Source organism: Melanerpes formicivorus, unplaced genomic scaffold (assembly GCF_026170545.1).
Source record: "Melanerpes formicivorus ecotype bairdi unplaced genomic scaffold, bMelFor1.0.p_v2 SCAF_26, whole genome shotgun sequence".
Classification (NCBI taxonomy): domain Eukaryota; kingdom Metazoa; phylum Chordata; class Aves; order Piciformes; family Picidae; genus Melanerpes; species Melanerpes formicivorus.
Window position 1 is genome coordinate 1809330 of NW_027142378.1, and position 25396 is coordinate 1834725.

General features: G+C 48.6%; 1 protein-coding gene across 1 annotated transcript in view; it reads left to right on the forward strand.

Annotated features, from left to right (window-relative positions):
* Positions 1-25396, forward strand: part of ADGRB3 (adhesion G protein-coupled receptor B3) — a 553776-nt gene that overhangs the window by 496004 nt on the left and 32376 nt on the right. The window contains 6 exon segments of the mRNA XM_068153437.1: positions 4236-4321; positions 9248-9346; positions 10650-10821; positions 15961-16056; positions 17798-17837; positions 23669-24312. Of these exon segments, the coding sequence (XP_068009538.1) occupies positions 4236-4321; positions 9248-9346; positions 10650-10821; positions 15961-16056; positions 17798-17837; positions 23669-24312 (1137 nt within the window).

Below are 25396 nucleotides of genomic sequence, written 5' to 3' on the forward strand. Positions count from 1 at the left end.
ACCAGTAGCATCTAGGCAGCTGCCACCCTGCCTTGCGAAGCGCAGCGACGGAAGCGCTGCTTGGCGCCGTAGCACTGTGCCAGCAGAAAGCAGCAGGAGGAGTGGCACCAGGCAGCAGGTTCTCCATGGCTACTGCTCTTGAAGGCAAAGAAACAAAATCATGACAGGTGGGAGATGTTACTGGCTTGTGTATGCATCTTCTAGCTCTCTGGAGTTGTGCTGAGGGTGTTGGATTCGCTTTGCCACAGTGTAAATGGTTGCAGTGCAGATTCCTGCACCTAAGATGCTTATCCTTGCCATGTATCGTCTGGAGAAGATGTATGGCTAGGGTAGGCATTTACCTTCTGGAGAAGAGAGGGCTGAGAGGACACTCTATTGGTCTCTACATCTACCTGAAAGGAGGTTGGAGTGAGGTGGGGGTTGGTCTCCTCGCTCAAGTAACTACCAATACGATGAGAGGAAATGGCCTCCAGTTGAACCAGGGGAGGTTTAGGTAGGACATTAGGAAAAAATTCTTTGCTGCCAGAGTGGTCAGGGATTGGAACAGGCTGCCCAGGGAGGTGGTGGAGTCCCCATCCCTGGAGATGCTCAAGAAATACATGGGCATGGCCCTTGAGGGCATGGTTTGATGGCCGTGGTGGGGTTGGGTTGATGGTTGGACTTGATCCTCTTAGTGGTCTTTTCCAGCCTTAATGATTCTGTGATATTTCATTGCCAGTGGAGAAAAACAAGGCACTTTTAGGCCTCAAACCATCATCTGGGCTAAGATGAATTGCACCCCACATGTGCCATCAGCTGTCAGTCATCTGCCCTGCCAGCCTGGATGGATTTTGTTGCTGTTGTTGTTGTTGTTTTGCAACAATTTGTTCAGCAGTTTTCTCCTCCAGCTTTTGGATGTAATTCTCCCTTCTCTTCCACCAACCTGATAGCTCTAGCACCACCAAGCTATTTCTGGTTTGCCCTTGCAAAAGGGAATCAGTCTTAGTAGCCATCCAAGGTACAGCCATTTAGCTACCCAGGTTTCCCCAAAATGGATGTTTACTACTCCCAGGGAGTTTGTCTCAGCATTGCCTGGAGCCAAGCCAGGATCCTTTTGTACAGCTCAGAATCCCTGTCACCAGAGAGGAGCCAAGGATGTTTACCAAAGAAGCCAGGCAGAATTTTCACATGGAACTGTATGTTCCCTGTGTAATTGGCAAGCTTTGTTCAGAGATGTTGGAGGTTCACAGTTGCAGTTTGCCCTCCCATTAGCTGGGAGCTGTGGAAGGAGCTGTTCCCTGCAGCCACTTCAGCCCGAGTGTTTGAGGCAAAAAAAATAACCTCACATCAGATGGAGGGGGGGGGAAAAAAAAACCCACCCCACACATGTAAATGCTGAAATTAAAGTGCTAATAAGAAAGGCTGGGAAAGAGTTGGCAGGACAGGCTGGCAGCAATTGGGTGTTTTGGCACAGGAGTGGAGAAAATCTGTTAGAGAGGAGAGAAAAGGATTAGGCTTTTCTAGTTAAAAAAGGTGGGGGAGGAAAGAGGAACATTTATCTAATAGCTACAAAACATGGCCATACCTTTTTGCAGGGCCATGCAGAGCCTTCAGCTCATTAACACAAATGGCTAATGAGAGTCATTAAGCTGTCCATTAAATACCATTTGTATGTCTGTGGAGAGAGGAAAGCTGGCTGCTGAAGCACTTGGAGTGTTTTTAGAGGTTAGGTCTTCCAGCCCTGTGTGTAGTCATACCTGGGCTGAAAAAAAGACCCCCAAAAGACCCCAAACCCAACCCAAAAGCATGGAGACGTGGCACTGCCGGGCATGGGTTAGTGGTCATGGTGCTGCTGGGTTGACAGTTGGACTTGATGGTCTTAGAGGTCTTTCCCAACCTTAATGATTCCATGATTTTAATATAGCACCTTTTACTTTTTGGGGTTGTTCAGGTTGGAGGAGAGAAGGCTCTGAGGAGACATGATTGAAGCCTTCCAATATCTGAAGGGGGCTACAAGAAAGCTGGGGAGGGACTTTTTAGGGTATCAGGGAGGGATAGGACTGGGGGGAATGGAGCAAAACTAGAAATGGGGAGATTGAATTGGATGTTAGGAGGAAATTCTTCCTCAAGAGGGTAGTGAGACCCTGGCACAGGTTGCTCAGGGAGGTGGTGGAAACCTCATCCCTGGAAGTTTTGAAGGCCAGGCTGGATGTGGCTGTGAGCAACCTGCTGTAGTGCACTGCAGTGGAGTTGGAACTGGTTGATCCATTGAGGTCCCTCCCAACCCTGACAATTCTGTGATACTTTAATGGAGAAATAAAGACTTACCCCACAGACTCCCCCAAAACACTGATCTGGCCCAGAAATGAAGGAGAGTGCAGTCAAACAAGGCCCAAGGCTGGCATTGTGGTGAATGACATGGACCATGACTAATGTGCAGGAGGGTAGAGGGAGCCACAGGCTGGGGCTGTGTAAGGTGGCAACACCCACATGGGCCCATAAATACTTTACAAAGAACATGATTGTGGTCATCATGTGCTGTGAGTAACTCTTCCCCATGCCCACACCTCCCATGCAGTGGTTTCCCTGCAGTGGGATATAGCTTTGCAAGGAAGATGAGGCTCTGGCCAGCCTGATCTAGTGTGGGGTGTCCCTGCCTATGGCAGGGGGGTTGGAACCAGATGATCCTTGTGGTCCCTTCCAACCCTGACTGATTCTATGATACTATGAAGGCTGAGGAAATAGTAAAGCTGTGGCTTCTGGACAGCAGCTGTCCACAGCAGCTGACACCAAACTGGGCAGGAGGGTTGATCTGTTTGATGGTAGGAAGGCTCTGCAGAGGAAACTGGACAGGAGGGTTGTAGCCGGGTGGGGGTTGCTCTCTTCTCCCAGGCAAGCAGCACCAGAACAAGAGGATACAGTCTCAAGCTGTGCCAGGGGAGGTTTAGGCTGCATGTTAGGAAGAAATTCTTCCCAGCAAGAGAGATTGGCCATTGGAATGTGCTACCCAGGGAGGTGGTGGAGTCACCATCCCTGGAAGCATTTAGGAAGAGACTGGATGAGGCACTTGGTGCCATGGTTTAGTTGATGAGATGGTGTTGGGTAATAGGTTGGACTTGATGATCTCAGAGGTCTTTTCCAACCTGGTTAATTCTATTCTGTTCTCTGCAGAGGGAACTGGGCAGGAGTGTTGATGTGTTTGATAGTAGGAAGGCTCTGCAGAGGGACCTGGGCAGAGTGGATCAATTGGTCAAGGCCAAATGCATGAGATTCAACAAGGCCAAGTGCTGGGTCCTGCACATGGGTCACAACAAGCCCATGGATACTCCATGCTTGGAGTAGAGTGGCTGGAAACTGCCCAGCAGAGAAAGACCTGGGGGTGCTGATCAATAGGCATCTGACTATGAGCTGGAAGTGTGTCCAGGTGGCCAAGGCGGCCAACAGCATCCTGGCCTGTATCAGCAGGAGCAGGGAAGTCATCATGCCCCTGTACTGGGCACTGCTGAAGTCATACCTTGAGTGCTGGGTTAGGTTTTGGGGTCCTCACTACAAGGACATTGAGGTGCTGGAGTGTGTCCAGAGAAAGGCAACAAAGCTGGGGAAGGATCTGGAGAACAGGGCTGGGGAGAAGCAGCTGAGGGAGCTGGGGGTGTTTAGTCTAGAGAAGAGGAGGCTGAGGGGAGACCTCATTGCTCTCCACAGCTCCCTGAAAGTAGGTTGGAGCCAGGTGGGTTTGGTCGCTTCTTCCTCATAGTAAGTGATAGGATGAGAGGCAATGGCCTCAAGCTGCACCAGGAGAGGTTTAGGTTGGATGTTAGGAAAAATTTCTTTGCTGCAAGAGTGGACAGGCACTGGCACAGGCTGGCAAGGGAGGTGGTGGAGTTCCCATCCCTGGAGGTGTCCCAGACACCATGTGGCCGTGGCCCTTTGGTTGATGGTTTAATGACCATGGCAGTGCTGGGTTGATGATCTCAGAGGCTTCTTCCAACTGAACCGATTCTCTGATTCTGTTTGACTTGATGAGAGCTTGAAGACCAAGCCTGTGCCAGTGTGTGCCTGTGTTAGCCATGTGAGAACACAACCCTTTGGTGTGCTCAGGCACGGTGCCACAAGGGCATCCTCAGACAGGTAGCAGGAGGCATTTTGCAGGCCGGTAAGAACCCGTTCCTGAAGCACCGCAGCCAAATGTCCTCTTTCAACAGCCCTGAAAGATCAACTCTTTGTTTGTTTGTGTGTTTTTCTCTTCTGTTTGGCAGGTCAACATGGTGATTGGCATTTTGGTCTTTAATAAACTTGTTTCCAGAGATGGGATCCTAGACAAAAAACTCAAACACAGAGCGGGGTAAGCAACGGTTGGGTTCCTTTTAAAGCACGCTCAGATTGCATCCCTCATTTTCAGTTCCAGATATTCACCACCCCCCACCTCCTCCAAACCCCCAAAAATTGCTTTCCATTGTGATCCTGTGATCCTGTGCTTGTGCTTTCCACTTTGATGCAGCAATGTCCCAGCCTGTCTAACAGATTCCATTCATCTCAGGAGCTGAGGTTGCCTTATCCCGAGGGGATAATGCAGCTGAGCCAACTAAGCATAATAAAACACAAGTACAACAGTATGAAGTTCACAGCAATGAGGGTTAAACAGATCCTGAGTGGAGGTTTCACAGGAGCTGTCACACATTTAAGGTGGCTGCACTTAAGGAAGGGCTTTCCACGTGCTGAAGGAACCGATTTCTTTTGCCTGGCTGTCAGACTTAATTGCCTTGGTGGAAAACGTTGCTCATTTGTGTGAGCTGTGATAAACCATCTTTTCAACAGCCAGAGATTCCTTCCTGAGGTCAGTGGTGTTCTGCCAGCCTCAATCTGTGAAGGGTTTGCCTTTGTCCTTAAATCCATATCTACACAGATGTTGTGTCCTGAATAAGTGTAACAGAATCTTTCATTAACAGACACTCTCCACCCCCCAACATGTTTTAAAGGCAAGGAAAGGACATAAAGTAAGTGGAAGCTGTGTGGTACTGATTCTTTTAAGTCCAGAGAAGGGCCATGAGGATGAGCCAGAGGGCTGGAGCTCCTCTGCTGTGGAGACAGACTGAGAGAGTTGAGGTTGTTCAGTCTGGAGAAGAGAAGGCTCTGAGGAGACCTAATTGTGGCCTTCGAGTATCTGAAGGGGGCTACAAGAAAGCTGGGGAGGGATTTTTGAGGGTGTCAGGGAGTGATAGGACTGGGGGGGATGGAACAAAACTAGAAATGGGTGGATTCAGACTGGATGTTAAGAAGAAATTGTTCCCCATGAGGGTGGTGAGAGACTGGCACAGGTTGCCCAGGGAGGTGGTGGAAGCCTCATGCCTGGAGGTTTTTGCAGCCAGGCTGGATGTGGCTGTGAGCAACCTGCTGTAGTGTGAGGTGTCCCTGGCCATGGCAGGGGGGTTGGAACTGGATGACCCATTGAGGTCCCTTCCAACCCTAACAAATCTGTGATTCTATTTCTGTTCAACTCCTGTTTGTCACCATGAGAATGAAGGGTTGGTGACAGTGATGGGATCAGAAACTGGTTTTCTGTGGCTGACAGTGAAACAGCCAACCTACATTAATTCCCCATTGGAGGAGAAATCCTTCACAAGTGCATCATCACCTTCTTACTGCTCTTGGATATAGATTTAACCTTGGAGCCATTTGAGGTCTTTTCTTGTTTGGCACAACTGCATCTTCTGGGCTTGTCTTTTGGGCCAGCTTCTAGTTACCACCATCAGTATCTGCAAGGATATCTTCATTTTGCTGTGGGCCTATTTGTTGCAGCTTCACTTGGAGCTGTTTTACCGTGTCCCTGCCAGCAGCATTCCCTGATAAGTCCAAATCATTGGTTGGAAGAGTGAATTTGTGACTAATCCTTCAGCTGCTCTGATTTGCTTTTAATATTGATTTAATGAAATCTTTTCTGGTTTTGGGGTTGGGTTTTTTTTCCAGCTCTTTCACCATCATTTTGACAAATATCTACCAACAGCTTTCCTTTTTGTTTCCTCTCTTTTCCTCCTTTTGTTTCCTCTCTTTTCCTCCTTTTGTTTCCTCTCTTTTCCTCCTTTTGTTTCCTCTCTTTTCCTCCTTTTGTTTCCTCTCTTTTCCTCCTTTTGTTTCCTCTCTTTTCCTCCTTTTGTTCTTTTTGTGATTTCTTTTTTCTTTATTCATCAGAAAGCCTTCATTTCTTAACCTCTTTTTTGTCTTTTTGGTTGGTCAACAACCCTCCATCAATATTCTTTCCTGTGCCCTAACACATGGTGACATCTAGAATATTAGAAAGCCACCCAAATGCTTTCAAGAGCAGGAACGATTTAACAACCACCAACTCAAATTCCCATCTGCTCCAATTCCAGTGATTGAAGGGCTTGGAGCAGCCACAGATTTGGCTTTGTACATTTTCTAAAGGGTATCCAAGCTTAAATTTAATTGCCTCTTTTGGGGCTCTTTATTTTCTTCAGCTGCTCAGTTGCAAGCCCTGGAAAGCCATTTGCTCATCGCAGACCTTCCTGATGAAAACAAGGATGAGCAGAGGGCCGGAGCTGCTCTGCTGTGAGGACAAACTGAGGGAGTTGAGGTTGTTCAGCCTAGGGAAGAGAAGGCTCTGAGGAGACTTAATTGTGGCCTTCCAGTATTTGAAGGAGGCTAGAAGAAAGCTGGGGAGGGAATTCTTAGGGTGCCAGGGAGGGATAGGACTGGGAGGGATGGAGCAAAACTAGAAATGGGTAGATTCAGATTGGATGTTAGGAAGAAGTTCTTCCCCATGAGGGTGGTGAGACACTGGCACAGGTTGCCCAGGGAGGTGGTGAAAGCTTCATGCCTGGAGGTTTTTCAGGCCAGGCTGGATGTGGCTGTGAGCAACCTGCTGTAGCGTGAGGTGTCCCTGCCTGTGACAGGGGGATTGGAACTGGCTGATCCTTGAGGTCCCTTCCAACCCAAACCATTCTATGATTCTATGAAGCAAATAACTTGCTCTCTAGCAGTGTGCAGCTCAGTAAAGAGGGATTCTGAGTTGAAATAAATGGATGAAGAATGGAAATGATTCTGTCAGAACAATCCAGCTCTTCTGGGAAGGCATCTGGATGCCCATAACGAGACACAAGCTTCACTTACAGTGAGAGATGGTGTCTTGGCAGCAGCATTCCTTGACGCTGCTTGGCAGATGACAGGTCTGGAGTCATTCTTTGGGACATGGATCACTCGAGTATCTCTTGCCAGCCATGCTCAGGAAAGCAACTTCATTCTTTCTGGCAAATGTTGGACTTAGACCTGCCCAAGGTTTAGCCAAAAGTTCATCTGGAGAACTTGTTTAGGGCGGATTGAAAGCAGTGAATGGGGAAAAATAGACTAACTCCACATGCTTTTTACCACCTGAATAATCCTGTGGAGAATAAATAAGGCAAGGGGGAGAAGGGGAAGGGAGGAATGTGGATGTGTTGCCTTGGTGGATCTTATTCATTTTCCTGGCATAATAGAAAGTCAACTGTGTCCTGGGCTGCACCTAGAGAAGTGTGGTCGAGGGAGGTGATTCTGCTGAGACCACACCTGGAGCACTGTGTCCAGTTCTGGAGTCCCTAGTACAGGAAGGATCTGGAGGTGCTGGAAGGTATCCAGAGAAGGGCCATGAGGATGAGCAGAGCTGCTCTGCTATGAGGACAGACTAAGAGAGTTGGGGTTGTTCAGTCTGGAGAGGAGAAGGCTGGCACAAGGTCTGGCCATAGAAAAGGCTTTCTGCTGGTTCAAACAGCTGTGAAAAACCTGCAGTGTTCCACAGTTTTACCATGCTGACCACTTTCCAGCTAGGAAGAGATGAAGCACCCTTCCTCTCACACCTCAGCCAGCTGTGGTTATCCCTGGAGCTGATAGCAGGAATGGCAAAAGCCTTTATTTAAGGTGGCTGAGCACATTGAAGCCATGCTGTATGGAAAAAGAAACCAATCCCAATTTCAGTTCCAGGTTTTTTGCCCTTTTAACTCTTCTGGTAGGTGATGAGGTACAACTCTCCATGCAAACCACTTTGGAGCTTGATGCTTGTGTACTGTGTTTTATTCAAATGCAAACCAGCTCACCCCTGATTGATTTCTTTCTATTTTGAGTGCCCTCTGATAATTCTGTCATCAGCTTCCATACATTTTAAGCCCTGTATTCAGACCTCCCCTCTAGCATGAAGAGAATCACTCCAGCTTGTTAGCAAGCCATCCAGATCACTACAAACTTTGACTTTGCTAGGAAGAAGTTCTTCCCCATGAGGGTGGTGAGACACTGGCACAGGCTGCCCAGGGAGGTGGTGGAAGCCTCATCCCTGGAGATTTTGAAGGCCAGGCTGGATGTGGCTGTGAGCAGCCTGCTGTAGTGTGAGGTGTCCCTGCCCATGGCAGGGGGCTTGGAACTGGCTGATCCTTGAGGTCCCTTCCAACCTTAGTGATACTGTGATACTGTGTCCCTGCCCATGGCAGGGGGGGTTGGAGCTGGCTGATCCTTGAGGTCCCTTCCAACCTTAGTGATACTGTGATACTGTGTCCCTGCCCATGGCAGGGGGGCTGGAACTGGCTGATCCTTGAGGTCCCTTCCAACCCTAACAATTCTATGATTGTATGTGATACCACCCATGCTAATTTGACGCTCAAATACATGGTGCAGGGTTCTTTCCTTATTTATGTAGGCTCTGTAATTCTCCACACCACCTCCTCCTCCTCCTCCTTTAAGCGCCCTTTACTCAAGGGAGTCTGCCTACAACAGGTCTGAATAGAGGGACATCACTTTGTGTGTCTCCCCTAGCACGTGCTTATGTTTATACTTGAGTGTCCTGGGCAGTTTGGATATTTGGGGCCTGGGGGTCGTTTGGTTGGCTGGGTTGGGGATTTTGCTTTAGCTTAAATGGAAGAAATTGAACCTGCATGAAACAAAGCCCCACCCCCCCACCCCCCCATCCTCAACATTAACATTTTGAAGCTAACAAGGTGACAAGCACAACAACAACAACAGCAGTACTCCCATTTTGCACCCACATTAAGCATTCATCCTCCAATCTTACCTGATTTGACCTTTTATTTCCCACCCCACCCCCCCCGCCTCCCTGCATGAACCTCCTGTCAAAAAGCTAAAATTTGAGTAGCAAAGAGGTTGTTTTGGTGACAATTCAATATTTTGTTCTTTTCTTTTTTTGTTGTTGTTGTTTTTTTTTCCTTTCCCTTTTTATTTTGCTGTTGTTTTGTTGTTTTGGTTTTCTTTTTGTGGGTGTTCTGTTTGTTTGCAGTCAGATGAGTGAGCCTCATAGCGGTTTGACGCTCAAATGTGCCAAGTGTGGAGTAGTTTCAACAACAGCTTTGTCAGCCACCACCGCCAGTAATGCCATGTTAGTCCTGATCATTTACATCTTCTTGTGACAAACCCCTTATTGACAGTGCATGCCAGACTATTAAGCCATGATGGTGACAATTAACGTGTGGTAACTCCTGTTGCTGAGTTCCCTAGAGTGCCGAGCACCTTTGCTGAGTTCTCTAGAGTGCCTGAGCACCTTTGCTGAAGCTCTCTAGAGTGCTGAGTACCTTTGCTGAGTTCCCTAGAGTGCTGAGCACCTTCCCTGAGTCCTCTAGATTGCTGAGCACCTTTGCTGAGTTCCCTAGAGTGCTGAGTACCTTCCCTGAGTCCTCTAGAGTGCTGAGCACCTTCCCTGAGTCCTCTAGATTGCTGAGCACCTTTGCTGAGTTCCCTAGAGTGCTGAGTACCTTCCCTGAGTCCTCTAGAGTGCTGAGCACCTTCCCTGAGTCCTCTAGATTGCTGAGCACCTTTGCTGAGTTCCCTAGAGTGCTGAGTACCTTCCCTGAGTCCTCTAGAGTGCTGAGCACCTTCCCTGAGTCCTCTAGATTGCTGAGCACCTTTGCTGTGTTCCCTAGAGTGCTGAGCACCTTTGCTGAGTTCCCTATAGTGCTGAGCACCTTCCCTGAGTCCTCTAGATTGCTAAGCACCTTTGCTGAAGCTCTCTAGAGTGCTGAGCACCTTTGCTGCGTTCCCTAGAGTGCTGAGTCCCTTTACTAAAGCTCTCTAGAGTGCTGAGCACCTTTGCTGAGTTCCCTAGAGTGCTGAGCACCTTTGCTGAGTTCCCTAGAGTGCTAAGCACCTTTGAGTTCCCTAGAGTGCTGAGCACCTTCCCGGAGTCCTCTAGAATGCTGAGCACCTTTGCTGAGTTCCCTAGAGCGCTGAGCACCTTGTTGAGTTCTCTAGAGTGCTGAGCACCTTTGCTGAAGCTCTCTAGAGTGCTGAGCACCTTTGCTAAATTCTCTAGAGCGCTGAGCACCTTTGCTAAGTTCTCTAGAGCGCTGAGCACCTTTGCTGAAGCTCTCTAGAGTGCTGAGCACCTTTGCTAAGTTCTCTAGAGCGCTGAGCACCTTTGAATACTCTTTAACAAGAAAGAAACCCACAACAACATTATAAAGGTCTTTGAAAGTATTGCAACTGTTTATTAACTGCATATAAACTGTGCCACTGGTCCAGTCTTGTGCCTGATTTGCAAGTCAACTTGATAAAGAGCCACCCTTAGATGTATTTGATTGTAAATAATGACCTTTGAATCATTTTCTTTGCTCCAACGCTGCTTCTCTCTCTTTATTTTTGTTTGTTTGTTTGTTGTCTTTCTTTGTTTTTTTTGTCTTCTATAGGGCATCCCTTTGGAGCTCCTGTGTGGTGTTGCCGCTTCTGGCCCTGACTTGGATGTCTGCAGTTCTGGCCATGACAGACAAAAGATCAATACTGTTTCAGATACTTTTTGCAGTCTTTGATTCCTTGCAAGGCTTTGTTATTGTCATGGTCCATTGTATTCTCCGAAGGGAGGTGAGGAATGGCTTCCCAGTTCTCTCAAAGGCTGTGCCTGGCCTGGCACTTCTGGACATGGTTCAGTGGGCAAGGTGGTGTTGGGTTGATGGTTGGGCTGCACTGGTTTGGGTTTCTCATCAGTTTCTGTTCCTCTGAAGGGCAGTGCTTGACATGGCACTTTGGGACATGGTTTAGTGGGCAAGGTGGTGTTGGGTTGATGGTTGTGCTGCACTTGTTTGGGTTTCTCATCAATTTCTGTTCCTCTGAAGGGCAGTGTTTGACATGGCACTTTGGGACATGGTTCAGTGAGCAAGGTGGTGTTGGGTTGATGGTTGGACTGCACTGGTTTGGGTTTCTCATCAATTTTTGTTCCTCTGAAGGGCAGTGCTTGACATGGCACTCTGGGACATGGTTCAGTGGGCAAGGTGGTGTTGGGTTGATGGTTGGACTGCACTGGTTTGGTTTTCTTATCAATTTCTGTTCCTCTGAAGGGCAGTGCTTGACATGGCACTTTGGGACATGGTTTAGTGGGCAAAGTGGTGTTGGGTTGATACTTGGACTGCACTGGTTTGGGTTTCTGATCAATTTTTGTTCCTCTGAAGGGCAGTGCTTGACATGGCACTTTGGGACATGGTTCAGTGGGCAAGGTGGTGTTGGGTTGATGGTTGGACTGCACTTGTTTGGGTTTCTCATCAATTTCTGTTCCTCTCAAGGGCAGTGCTTGACATGGCACTCTGGGACATGGTTTAGTGGGCAAGGTGGTGTTGGGTTGATACTTGGACTGGACTTTCTGTTTTTCTCAACACTTTCATATCTTCTAAAGGGCAGTGCTTGACAAGGCACTTTGGGACATGGTTTAGTGGCCATGGTGGTGTTAGGATGGTCCAGTTCTGGGCCCCTCAGTTTAGGAAAGATGTTGAGTTGCTGGAGTTCTTCCCAGAAAGAGTAATTGGCCACTGGAATGTCCTGCCCAGGGAGGTGGTGGAGTCACCATCCCTGGAGGTGTTTGAAAAGGGATTGGATTTGGCACTTGGAGGCATGGTTTAGTTGTCAGGAGGTGTTGGGTGAGAGGTTGGACTTGATGATCTCCGAGGTCTTTTCCAACCTTATTGATTCTATGACTCTATAATGTGTCCAGAGAAGGGCAAGAAAGCTGGGGAGGGGTCTGGAGCACAGCCCTGTGAGGAGAGGCTGAGGGAGCTGGGGTTGCTTAGCCTGGAGAGGAGGAGGCTCAGGGGAGACCTTCTTGCTGTCTCCAACTCCCTGAAGGTAGGTTGCAGCCAGGTAGGAGTTGGTCTCTTCTCCCAGGCAAGCAGCACCAGAACAAGAGGACACAGTCAGAAGCTGTGCCAGGGGAGGTTTAGGCTGGATGTTAGGAAAAAGTTCTTCCCAGCAAGAGAGATTGTCCATTGGAATGTGCTGCCCAGGGAGGTGGTGGAGTCACCATCACAGGAAGTGTTTAAAAGGAGCCTGGATGAGGCACTTGGTGCCATGGTTTACCTGATTAGATGGTGTTGGCTGATGGGTTGGACTCAATGATCTCTGAGGTCTTTTCCAATCTGGTTAACCTGATCTAGTTGGAGGTGTCCCTGCTCACTGAGAGGGTGTTGGGCAAGATGATCACTGAGGGTCTCTTCCAACCTAATGATTCTGTGAATTGCTTGCTGCAACAAGTTGCTACACTTGAAAGGAGACTCCAGTGTCTTATGCTTTACTCTGGCTGCAGGGAGCCTGGCATGCCAGCTCCCTCAGGTGAGTACGAGTCGGTGTGCAGTGCAATCTCCTTGCACTACACCTGGGTATCTCCTCAGCTGGTACTTTGTCATCTGCAGAAGGATTTTTCTCTGCCAGTGCCTGTCAGGGAAACCCTGCCAACCTATTTGTCACTCTGGATGGCAGCTACAAAGCTATCTCAGTGATGGCCTATCACATTGATCTCGTATTTATAGCATGCCAGCAGAGGCAAAACAATAATTCTGACTGTCAGAGAAGGGGGGGGGGGATAAAAATATGGGGTGGAATCTATCATCATAACATTCAAACAAAGAGGAGAACCTCCCTGCTTTCCTATGCCTTTATTGTCATTGTATTACCAAAAAGACACAGTCTTTCACAATTATATATATATATACACACACACAAACCCTCAAGGTCTCTTCTTAGTTGCATTGCTGTAGACAGAAAGGATGGAAACATTGATTGTTCCCTCCAGTGTGCTGTGACAACGGTCTGTGTGTGACAGGGTCTGCCTTAGGAAGCCAGGGAGGTTCTCTAAGTAAGATGTACAACTGCCAGAGAGCTAAGGGATGGGTTGGGTCTCTTTCTACCCTCCATCAATGTCTTTTGGAAAGCTATTGAGTATTTCTATACCCCTGGTTCATAAAATCCTAGAATGTCAGGGGTTGGAAGGGACCTGCAGAGATCATCAAGGCTAACCCCCCTGCCAAGCAGGATCACCCAAGGCAGGTCACACAGGAATGCATCCAGACAGGTTTAGAAAGACTCTGGACAAGGAGACTCCACAAACTCTCTGGGCAGCCGGGTCCAAGGTTTCCTCACCCTCCCAGTGAAGAAGTTTCTCCTCATGTTGAGGTGGAACCTCCTGTGTGCCAGCCTGTACCTGTTGTTCCTTGTCCTGTCCCTGGGCACCACCAAAACCAGCCTGGCACCTTCCTCCTGACTCTCACCCCAGAGATATTGATCAGATCCCTTCTCAGCTTTCTCCTCTCCAGACTAAACAGCCCCAGGGCTCTCAGTCTCTCTTCGCAGTGGAGATGCTCAGGTCCCCTAATCATCCTCATTGCTCTCTATTGGGCTCTCTCCAGCGGGTCTCTGTCTCTCTTGAGCTAGAAAGCCCAAAACTGGACACAATATTCCAGGTGTGGCCTTACCAGGGCACAGTAGAAGGGGAAGAGAACCTCCCCAGCCCTGCTGGCCACACTTTTCTTGCTGCCCCCCAGGATCCCATTGGCTCCTTTGGCCACAAGGGCACACTGCTGTCCCATGCAGAACTTGCTGACTACTGAGACCCCAATGTTTTTCTCCATGATGCTGCTTTCCAGCAGGACAACCCTTAATCTGTACTGGGGCCTGATGGTATTCCCCACTTTGAAGATGATAAATATGATACCTTAATATAATAGATATGATAAATACAATAGCTTAAGTTTGAGACCTCCTGTAGACCCTTTCAAAATGAGGAAAGAAAAAGGCATAGAACTTGCTGTTAGTGCTTTATGTTGCTTGCTTAGCTCAGAGAGCCTAGCTGAGTGGTGCTGAGACACTGGATCAGGTTGCTCAGGGAGGTTGTGGCTGCCTCCTCCCTGGGGGTGTTCAAGGCCAGGTTGGATGCAGCCTTGAGCAGCTGAGTCTAGTTGAGAGATGTCCCTGCCCATGGTGGGGAGGTTGGAGGAGATGATCTCTGAGGTCCCTTCTAACCTGAGCCATTCTATGGCATTCCCCAGGAGAGGCTTTTTCTCTTGAGACAGGACAAGGAGGAATGGTTTGAAGCTGAGGCAGAGCCGGGTTAGACTGGAGCTGAGGAAGAAGTCTGAGGGTGGTGAGACTCTGGAACAGGCTGCCCAGGGAGGCTGTGGATGCCTCTTTCCTGGGGGTGTTCAAGGCCAGGCTGGACGAGCAACCTGGGCTGGTGGGAGGTGCCCCTGCCCATGGCAGAGGGGTTGGAACCAGAGGATCTTTAAGTTCCCTTCCAACACAACCCCTTCTAGGGATCTATAAATCTGGGAGTCTGTGAATCTATGAAACAATTCATCTATGAAACAATTCATCTATGAAACAATTCATCTATGAATCTATGAAACAATCTGTGAATCCATGAAACAATTCATCTGTGAATTTGTGAATCTATGATTCTATGAATCTATAAATCTATGAATCTATGATTCTGTGATTCTAGTAGTGTAAAAATCTGAATCTGTGAATCTATGATTCTATAGATCTGTGATTCTGTAAATCTCTGAATCTATACCCAAGTGGGCATTGGAAGATGGTGGGGGACATGCCAGAGAAGGGAGCATGGTAGGAAATGCTAGTCTTGAAGCTTCTCCATCAGGGCTAAATGTTTTGCCTGGCCTGCTTGAAGAGGAGATTGTTTAAAGCTACTTTGCAGCACGCTGCTGGTGATAGGTGGAACCCACATGTTTGCTCCTTCTGCTGTGCTCTGCTGACTAAAGCAGTCTTTGGATTAAAAGGCTGGTTGCTGTCTGAAGCCCACGTTGCTGTATTGCAGGAGAAAACTAAAGAGTGCATGAGTAGGGAGAGGGTAAGTTCTAAGAGCTTGGAGGTGGTTACAGTTGCTAAGGAAACCAATTCCCTGGTATCTGCACGTTCACCACATCTGCCTCTGCTGCTCTGCCTGGCTCCAAGAAAATCTTGCAGCCTGATGTTGAAAGGCAGGCAAGGAGGAAGCCAGATTGAGTCCCAAAGTCCTCAAACAACCAGCTTGAACAAGCACACAGGGATAGAAGCTGCAGGAGGTTCAGCAAGTCAAAGTGCAGGGTCCTGCAGCTGGGTCAGGCCAACCCCAGGCACAAAGCCAGGCTGGGGGCAGAGTGGGTTGAGAGCAGCCCTGAAGAAAAAGAGTCTTGGGGGTGTTGGGTGCTGAGCAGCTCCCCAGGAGCCAGCAGTGCCCTCCTGCAGCCCAGCAGGCAGCTGTGTGCTGGGCTGCAGCCAGAGCAGTGTGGGCAGCAGGGCAGGAGAGGGGATTCTGCCCCTAGGCTCTGCTCTGCTCAGACCTCACCTCTGATCCTGCCTCCAGTTCTGGTGTCCCCAGCTCGAGAAGGGCACAGAGCTGCTGGGGTAAGTCCAGAGGAGGCCATCCCAGGGCTGGAGCAGCTCTGCTGTGAGGACAGGCTGAGGGAGCTGAGGGTGTTCAGCCTGGAGAAGAGAATGCTCCAGGGGGACCTTAGAGCTGTCATCCAGTACCTGAAGGGACCCTGCAGGGAGTCTGCAGCAACCACAGCATGCAGCAAATGTCTGAAATGGCAGAAATAACCATTTCTGGTTAGTGCTTCTGGCTGAGCCAGAGTGTTGAAAGAGAGCCATGCACTGGTATTCCATGCAGCTGAATTTAACCTTTACTGAGGGGAGAGGCTGTGAAAGGTGCACCAGAATCAGTATGAGCTATTGTTTCCACAGGTTCAAGATGCCTTCAGATGTCGCCTGAGGAACTGCCAGGATCCAATCAATGCAGACTCCTCCAGTTCTTTCCCTAATGGACATGCTCAAATCATGGTTAGCTTTGATTTGGTTTTATTGTCTTTGACTCTTAATTTACTCTTCCTGACCCAAAAGAAGCCCCACCCCAGCAGGCTTCCCTCACTGCCCGTGGCAAGTATGCACAGCTGAACTGTTAACAACCCAGTTTTAAGCAGAGGGTTGTTTAGGTCATCATCTGATCTGGTTAAAGGTGTTTGGATTGGTGGTGTCACCATTTGGTGGAGCAGCAGGAACTAGCCTCTTCCACCAACCTTCCTTAGGACAAAAGGCTCTGAGAAAGGAGCTTCATAATATGCCAGGGGCTTTCCTGCTGTGAGAAGCTCTGAGGCACTGGAGAGTCTTCTCTTCATGATGCCTTCAAGTGTGTTCCTCTCACACTAAGCCAGTGTGGTCTCCCTAATGCTGGGGGGGAACGTTCCACCCACCACATCCAGGCAAGGAGAAAGTGCTGGGGATTCTAGAGCAGGAATCTCTTCAGTGCCTTGAATTAAGGAGGTGGTGAAGAGCTTACTGCTGGCAAGTTGGATTTGCTTATGCCAGTAAGTAGCACCTTGGGACAAAATACTGGTCCCTTCACTTTCAATGGCAGTTTGTCATTGAATAGAACTGGGGGCAGGATCATGGGCTAAAAACCATGCAAGGCTCAGCAAGCAGACTGACCTTCAGAAAATGATGGATCAGAAAGGAATCCAGTGTTTGGACTTCACAAGCAAGAAGGAGGTCAGTTCTCTTCAGTGTTTTTCATGTGATGAAGCTTTTTGTGGGAATAAATGCATGGAGAAGGTTAGATTTAGGTTGGGCATCAGGAGGAAGTTCTGCACAGGTGGTGAAGCACTGAAACAGGCTGCCCAAGGGATGGGGTTGAGGCTCCATCCCTGGAGACATTCATGCTCAGACTTGCTGTGTCCTTGGGCAGCCTGCTCTAGTTGGAGGTGTCCCTGCTGAGTGCAGGGGGGTTGGGCAAGATGACTTTTGAGCCTCCCTCCCAACCTGATGCAACCTGGGACTTCACAATCCATTGCATTCTGCAACAGCAGTTTTGCTTAACTGGGCAAAGTGTGCTTGGATTTGCCACTGTTTAAATTCATTCTTAGCTCCTCTCCTCTCTTTGGGTCCTTCCTTTTCCTCCCAATGAACTGAAACCATAGTTGTTTGGTGGGTTGTTTTTTTTTCAGGGGGTACAAACTGTCTGTGGTTCCCTCAGCAGCAAGGATGGCCAGGATGTGTCAGTTAACAGATAACCCCTTTGGCACAAATCAATGAGGCTCTCAGGCAGGGTGCACTAATTGGGCCTACACTTCCTCCCCAGTCATTTTTTTTGTCTTCCATAATTCTCTTTAGAAAATGCTTAGGGAAAGCTTCCATAAAGAGGATCCTTATATCAGATACAGAAGTTATTCTTCCTTATATATATATATATAAAACCCTATACAATGCCTTATTCTCTTCAAACTCTGTACTCATACCTTATTTTCCTCAAATTCTGTACTCCCACCTATCTTATTTGCCTTTTTCTGGGCAGGCAGCACACTTTGAGAGCCACCCTCTTACACTTTAGGGGACCTTGCCAAGCTCTGCTGCTGTAAAACAAATACACATCACCTCCTCACCAGCCAGAAACCACTTTTAAGAGGCTGTGACTCTGTAAATAGGACATTTTGCCCCCTCTCCCCCCCAAAAAAACCACACCAAAAAAGGTATGGTGGTTTAAGTTTCAGTAAATAATGGTTGTCCTGTTCATTGTTTCTTGTTACAGACTGATTTTGAGAAGGATGTGGACATCGCCTGTCGGTCAGGTAAGAGCATGCAGAGAGTGTTTAGCCAACAAAAAGGTGGTTTGCACTGTTCCTTGGGATGTGAAAACAAACAGACAAAAAAGGTTTAGCTGGTTGCAGCAGATAGTTAGCACTTGCAGCCCAGAAAGCCAATCCTGTCCTGAGCTGCAGCAAGAGCAGCATAGCCAGCAGGTCCAGGGAGGTGATTCTGCCCCTCTGCTCTGCTCTGGTGAGACCACACCTGGAGCACTGCATCCAGTTCTGGAGCCTCTGTTACAGGAAGGATCTGGAGGTGCTGGAAGGTGTCCAGAGAAGGGCCATGAGGATGAGCAGAGGGCTGGAGCTGCTCTCCTGTGAGGACAGGCTGAGAGAGTTGGGGTTGTTCAGTCTGGAGAAGAGAAGGCTCTGAGGAGACCTAATTGTGGCCTTCCAGTATCTGAGGAGGCTACAAGAAAGCTGGGGAGGGACTTTTGAGGGTGTGATAGGACTGGGAGGGAATGGAGCAAAACTAGAAATTAGTAGATTTAGATTGGATGTGAGGAAGAAGTTCTTCCCCATGAGGGTGGTGAGACACTGGCACAGGTTGCCCAGGGAGGTGGTGGAAGCCTCATCCCTGGAGGTTTTTGCAGCCAGGCTGGATGTGGCTGTGAGCAACCTGCTGTAGTGTGAGGTGTCCCTGCCCATGGCAGGGGGGTTGGAACTGGCTGATCCTTGAGGTCCCTTCCAACCCTGACAATTCTATGATTCTATATTTACAACTGTAAAAACCAACCAAACAAAAGAGGACAAAAGAGATTTCTTTCATTTTGTTACAAAAGGCTTTGAGTAGAATTCAGGGCTTGGGAAGCAGCCAGAGGTGTGATTGTCTGTTTACAAGCTAGGTGGGTTTGGGGAGGATCAGGTCTTAACCCACCAAACTTGCCTTGCTCTGGTACACAAAGCAAATAGAAAACATTATTTTGGTTATTTAAACAAAGGTGAGGTCCCACCTGGAATATTGCATCCAGTTCTGGGCTCCCCAGTTCAGAAGAGGCAAGGATCTGGTGGATAGAGTCCAATGGAGGGCTACAAGGGTGATGAAGAGACTGGAGCACTGCCTGATGAGAAAAGGCTGAGAGCCTTGGGGGTGGGTAATCTTGAGATTTTGCCCTTTTTCTCTGTTCTGCTGAGACCTCACCTCCAATCCTCCCTCCAGTTCTGGTGTCCCCAGCAGCAGAAGGACACAGAGCAGTTGGAGAGAGTCCAGATGAGGCCACAAAGATGATCCAAGGGCTGGAGCAGCTCTGCTGTGAGGATAAGATGAGGGAGCTGGGGGTGTTCAGCCTGGAGAAGGCTCCAGGGGGACCTCAGAGCTGCTGCCAGGACCTGAAGGGATCCTGCAGGAAGGCTGCAGAGGAACATTTCCTGAGGGTGTCTGGAGACAGGCCAAGGGGGAATGGTTTTAAGGTGAGAGGGAGCAAGGTTAGACTGGATCTTAAGAAGAAGGAATAGGCTGCCCAGGGAGGTTGTGGATGCCTCCTCCCTGGGGGTGTTCAAGGCCAGGCTGGATGAGACCTTGAGCAGCTGAGTCTAGCTGTGAGGTGTCCCACATGGCAAGGCGGTTGGAGTAGATGAGCTCTAAGGTCCTTTCCAACCCAAGCCATTCTGTGATTCTATGATATTCCCCAGGAGAGTTTTTTTCTTCAGACAGGACAAGGAGGAATGGTTTGAAGCTGAGGCAAAGCATGGTCAGACTGGAGCTGAGGAAGAAGTTCTTCAGTGCCAGGGTGGTGAGACTCTGGAACAGGCTGCCTGGGGAGACTGTGGCTGCCTCCTGCCTGGGGGTGTCCAAGGCCAGGCTGGATGAGACCTTGAGCAGCTGAGTCTAGTTGAGAGATGTCTCTTCCCACTCTGGGGAGGTTGGAGGAGATGATCTCAGATCCCTTCCAACCCAAGCCATGCTATGATTGTATATTTCCCAGGGACAGTTTTTGCTAGAGAGGGATGCAATCCTGCCTGAACACCTCCAATTTTCAATTAAGAGAGAAAGAATGAGGGAGAAATGGTGTCCTTGGCACAGGGTGAGGCAAGGCAGAGGCCTGATTTGGCTGCTCTGCATCACCCAGCTCTTTGCTGGCTCTATGGGGAGACAAGAAGGCTGAGCTCATTAAGGCAAAGGCTGAGTTTCCAGTCACTCACCTTTAAGCAAGCTGCCAGTTCAGCTCCTTGCACTGTGGGAATCATTCTTCCATCCAGATGAGTTTTAATTTGCTCATGCCTTGTGAAGGCAGAATGTGCACCTGGGCTTTGAAGGGAGCAGGATGGTGTAGTGCAAGACAAATCCATGTCTGACACCATCTAATGCTGACAAAAGTCCACCACTGGTCCACGTGGCTCTTAATTCTTACCTTTGCCAGCAGCTCTCTGCAGTCTGGAGAGCCTTGTCAGGGGCATCCTTAAGGAGGTGGAATTGGAATGCAGTTGTGAACAGGCTTGGCTTGCTAAATATTTAATCTCAACCTGTTTAATGAAAGATTTAAGAATAGGTTGAAGAGCCTTAACAAGGGGGAGTGGAAATCATGCAGCAGCCACATTCCAGTTGGGGTTTTTTGGGGGGACTGTTGTTTAGAAACACATTCTGCTTTCCATCATGGGGAAAGGACAGGCAGTTCTGTGTAAAGCAGGGGGGTGGGATGCTTCATCAGCTGCTTCCTATGGGACATGGCAGTGAACTGACAGCTGCTGAGGGATCTGGGTCACCAGAGCCCTCAGGCTACCAAAAGGGATGCAAATGTAACACCTGAGATACTTCAAGTTGTCTTAACTTGTCTCAGTCCATGAGCTGGATATTCTTCCCCAAACTAGCACAGCTATGAATTCAAATCTTAGCAACTGGGACAAGAAGAGCCCAGGAACTGGTTACTTGTTTTTCCTTGCTATCTATCTATCCATCCATCCATCCATCCATCCATCCATCCTCTATCTATCTATATATCTACCTATCTGTCTACCTACCTATCTATCTATCCTCTATCTATCAACCTACCTATCTATCCCCTATCTATCTATCTATCTATCTACCTCCCACCCCATCTACCCCCCTCCCCATCTACCTCCCTCCCTCCCCATCTACCTCCCTCCCTCCCTCCCTCCCTCCCCATCTACCTCCCTCCCTCCCTCCCCATCTACCTCCCTCCCTCCCTCCCCATCTACCTATCTACCTCCCTCCCCATCTATCTATCTACCTCCCTCCCTATCTATCTACCTCCCTCCCTACCTATCTACCTCCCTCCCTACCTACCTACCTACCTACCTATCTATCTACCTACCTACCTATCTACCTCCCTCCCTATCTATCTACCTACCTACCTACCTATCTACCTACCTACCTATCTACCTACCTACCTACTTATCTACCTACCTACCTATCTACCTACCTACCTACCTATCTACCTCCCTCCCTATCTATCTACCTACCTACCTACCTACCTATCTACCTACCTACCTACCTACTTATCTACCTACCTACCTACTTATCTACCTACCTACCTATCTATCTACCTACCTACCTACTTATCTACCTACCTACCTATCTATCTATCTACCTATCTACCTACCTACCTATCTACCTACCTACCTACCTACCTATCTACCTACCTACCTACCTACCTATCTATCTATCTACCTACCTACCTAACTATCTACCTACCTACCTACCTATCTACCTACCTACCTATCTACCTATCTATCTACCTACCTACCTATCTACCTACCTATCTATCTATCTATCTATCTACCTACCTACCTACCTACCTATCCAACTATCTACCTACCTATCCAACTATCTACCTATCTACCTATCTACCTATCTTTTATCTTCCTTTCTTTAGAAATGTTGAATTTTAAACTTCAATTACGTGTCTAAGATCAATAATTCTCGTCTCCCCATACAGCCAGCAAAGAGCTGGGTGATGCAGAGCAGCCAAATCAGGCTTCTGCCTTGCCTCACCCTGTGCCAAGGACACCATTTCTCCCTCTTTCTTTCTCTATTCATTGAAAACTCCATGGAGGTGTCCAGGCAGGATGGCATCCCTCTCTAGCAAAAACTGTCCTTGGGGAATATCACAGAAAGGCTCAGGTTGGAAGGGACCTCAGAGATCATCTCCAACCTCCTCACCATGGGCAGGGACATCCCTCAACTAGACTCAGCAGCTCAAGGCCTCAGCCAGCCTGGCCTTGAACACCAAGAAGGAGGCATCCACAGCCTCCCTGGGCAGCCCATTCCAGAGTCTCACCACCCTCATACTGAAGAACTTCTTCCTTAACTCCAGTCTAACCCTGCTCTGCCTCAGCTTCAAACCATTCCCCCTTGTCTTGTCACTGGGTTCCCTTACTAAAAGTCCTTCTCCAGCCTTCCTGTAGGATCATTTCAGGTATGGGAAGGCAGAAGAGTTTTAGCAACTCAGTGAACAGGAACATTTAGGAGCTCAGAGAAACCTGTTCCTAGTTCTAACCTTATGGGAGGTCATTGCAGTGGACTGACAAAATGATTCTGCCTTAACTGTCTGCTTGACATCTTCCAGGAGGTTGTGTGGAGTTAATCTAGGCAGTGCAGATGTCAGAGTGTGTTGGAAAACCCTTAATGGAGTTCCACCTGGCAGGTTTTTGCTTTAACTGTACGTCACCTAAAAATCTCTGTAAGGCAGAAGGGATAAATGAAAAGGAGTTTTGAATTCCTCTAAGTGATGGAGGCTTAGCCAGAGATTTGTGTCTCTTAGAGATGATAGATGAGGAGATGGTGATGTAAAATAAACCAAAGCACACACACAAAACTCAACCCCAAACAAACAACCCCCCCTCACAAACCACAAGACAAAAGCAAACCACCAAAAAACCCAAAGCAAAGCAAGTAAAAAACCCAAAACAAAACCACAAACCCAAATCAAACAACAAAGACAACCAAAATATCCCAAAGAAAAAGAAACCCAAAGCAAGCAAAGAAAGAAAATCAAATTAACCTATAAACAGAAGCACCAAAAAAAAACCCAAATCAATCAAACAAAGAAACAAGGGACAAAAAAAATCCAAACAAAAACAAACCCAAAGCACACAAACAACAAAATCAAATTAACCCACAAACAGAACCACAAAAAAACCCCAACCCAAATCAAACAAAATCTCATCCCTGGAGGTTTTGAAGGCCAGGCTGGATGTGGCTGTGAGCAACCTGCTGTAGTGTGAGGTGTCCCTGGCCATGGCAGTGGGGTTGGAACTGGCTGAGCCTTGAGGTCCCTTCCAGCCCTGACAATTCTGTGATTCTATAAAAGAGGGCAGGAAAAGTGGACAGAAGAAGGGTTAAGAGGACACAGTCTCAAGCTGTGCCAGGGGAGGTTTAGACTGGATGTTAGGAAGAAGTTCTTCATAGAGAGAGTGATTGTCCATTGGAATGTGCTGCCCAGGGAGGTGGTGGAGTCACCATCATTGGAGGTGTTTAGGAGGAAACTTGGTGGGGTGCTTGGTGCCATGGTTTAGTTGGTTAGATTGTGTTGGATGATGGGTTGGACACGATGGTCTTGAAGGTCTCTTCCAACCTGGTCCATTCCATTCCACTCCATTCCATTCCATTCCATTCCATTCCATTCCATTCCATTCCATTCCATTCCATTCCATTCCATTCCATTCTTCCAACCAAGGCCAGGACTTCTTCCAACCAAGGCTCCAAGAACAACCCAGGCTGGTGGGGACTTGCCTGTGGGATGGGGGTTGGAACTAGAAGATCTCTAAGGTCTCTTCCAAGCCAACCCATTCAGTGAAGGTCTGTCAGGCAGCTCTGTGTTCAGGCTGTGAGATTTTCTCTTCTCTGCCCCCCGCAGTGCTGCATAAAGACATCGGCCCCTGCAGGTCGGCTACCATAACGGGAACGCTGTCCAGGATCTCGCTGAACGACGAAGAGGAGGAGAAGGGCCCCAACCCCGAAGGGATGAGCTACTCCACCTTGCCTGGGAACATCATCTCCAAAGTCATCATCCAGCAGCCCACAGGCCTCCACATGCCCATGAGCATGAGCGAACTGGCCAACCAGTGCTTGAAAAAGGACAACAGCGAGCTGCGCAGGACTGTCTACCTGTGCACCGAGGACAACCTCCGAGGGGCAGACATGGACATGGTCCACCCTCAAGAACGGATGATAGAGAGTGACTACATAGTCATGCCCAGGGGCTCGGTCAATCCCCAGCCAGCACTGAAAGAGGAGGGCAAGATGAACATAGGCATGGAGACGCTGCCTCACGAAAGGCTCTTGCACTACAAAGTTAACCCCGAGTTCAACATGAACCCCTCTGTGATGGACCAGTTTAACATCAATTTAGACCAGCACCTTCCCAACCAGGAGCATATGCAGAGCTTGCCCTTCGAGCCCCGCACGGCGGTGAAGAATTTCATTGCCTCAGAGCTGGACGACACCGCAGGGTTGTCGAGGAGTGAGACCGGGTCCACGATATCCATGAGCTCCCTAGAGGTCAGTGGTGCATGAACGAGTTGCATGCTCTGTGGTGGCTGGTTGGCTTCTGATGCTGTGGTGCCTGAGGGGGTGAATCTGTGATGTGTTTTTTTTTTGCTTCAGTCTGAATTGAACTGTTTGGGATCACACACTGCTGTTCATATTTCTCTTATTGTCAGAAGTGTTTATACCTAGACAACAAGATTAAAGTTTCAGAACCAGTCTGTATGAAACGCTATAGTTCTGGAGATTTAACATTCCACTCATCTGCAAAGGATTTCGTGACCTACCAGGTAAAGTCCACTGGGAAAGAACCCCAGATGTTGTGTTGCTTATGAGAGCCAAAACTTGTGCCTGCCAGATACGAATGAGAATCATTGCTCCAGCCTGCAAACACCTGAAGCTAAAACCAAATATTTGCCATTTGACTGCTGACAATCATATCTGGCCCAGATATGATAGGTCTGATTCTGCTCCCACTAGCGCAGAGCTTGGATTCTGCTCCCACTAGTGCAGAGCTTGGATTCTGCTCCCACTAGTGCAGAGCTTGGGATTCTGCTCCCACTAGTGCAGAGCTTGGATTCTGCTCCCACTAATGGAGAGCTTGGATTCTGCTCCCACTAATGGAGAGCCTGCATTCTGCTCCCACTAATGGAGAGCTTGGATTCTGCTCCCACTAGTGCAGAGCTTGGATTCTGCTCCCACTAATGGAGAGCTTGGATTCTGCTCCCACTAGTGCAGAGCTTGGATTCTGCTCCCACGAGTGCAGAGCTTGGATTCTGCTCCCACTAGTGCAAAGCTTGGATTCTGCTCCCACTAGTGCAGAGCTTGGATTCTGCTCCCACTAGTGCAGAGCTTGGATTCTGCTCCCACTAGTGCAGAGCTTGGATTCTGCTCCCACTAGTGCAGAGCTTAGATTCTGCTCCCACTAGTGCAGAGCTTGGATTCTTCTCCCACTAGTGCAGAGCTTGGATTCTGCTCCCACTAATGGAGAGCTTGGATTCTGCTCCCACTAGTGCAGAGCTTGGGATTCTGCTCTCACTAATGGAGAGCTTGGGATTCTGCTCCCACTAATGGAGAGCTTGGGATTCTGCTCCCACTA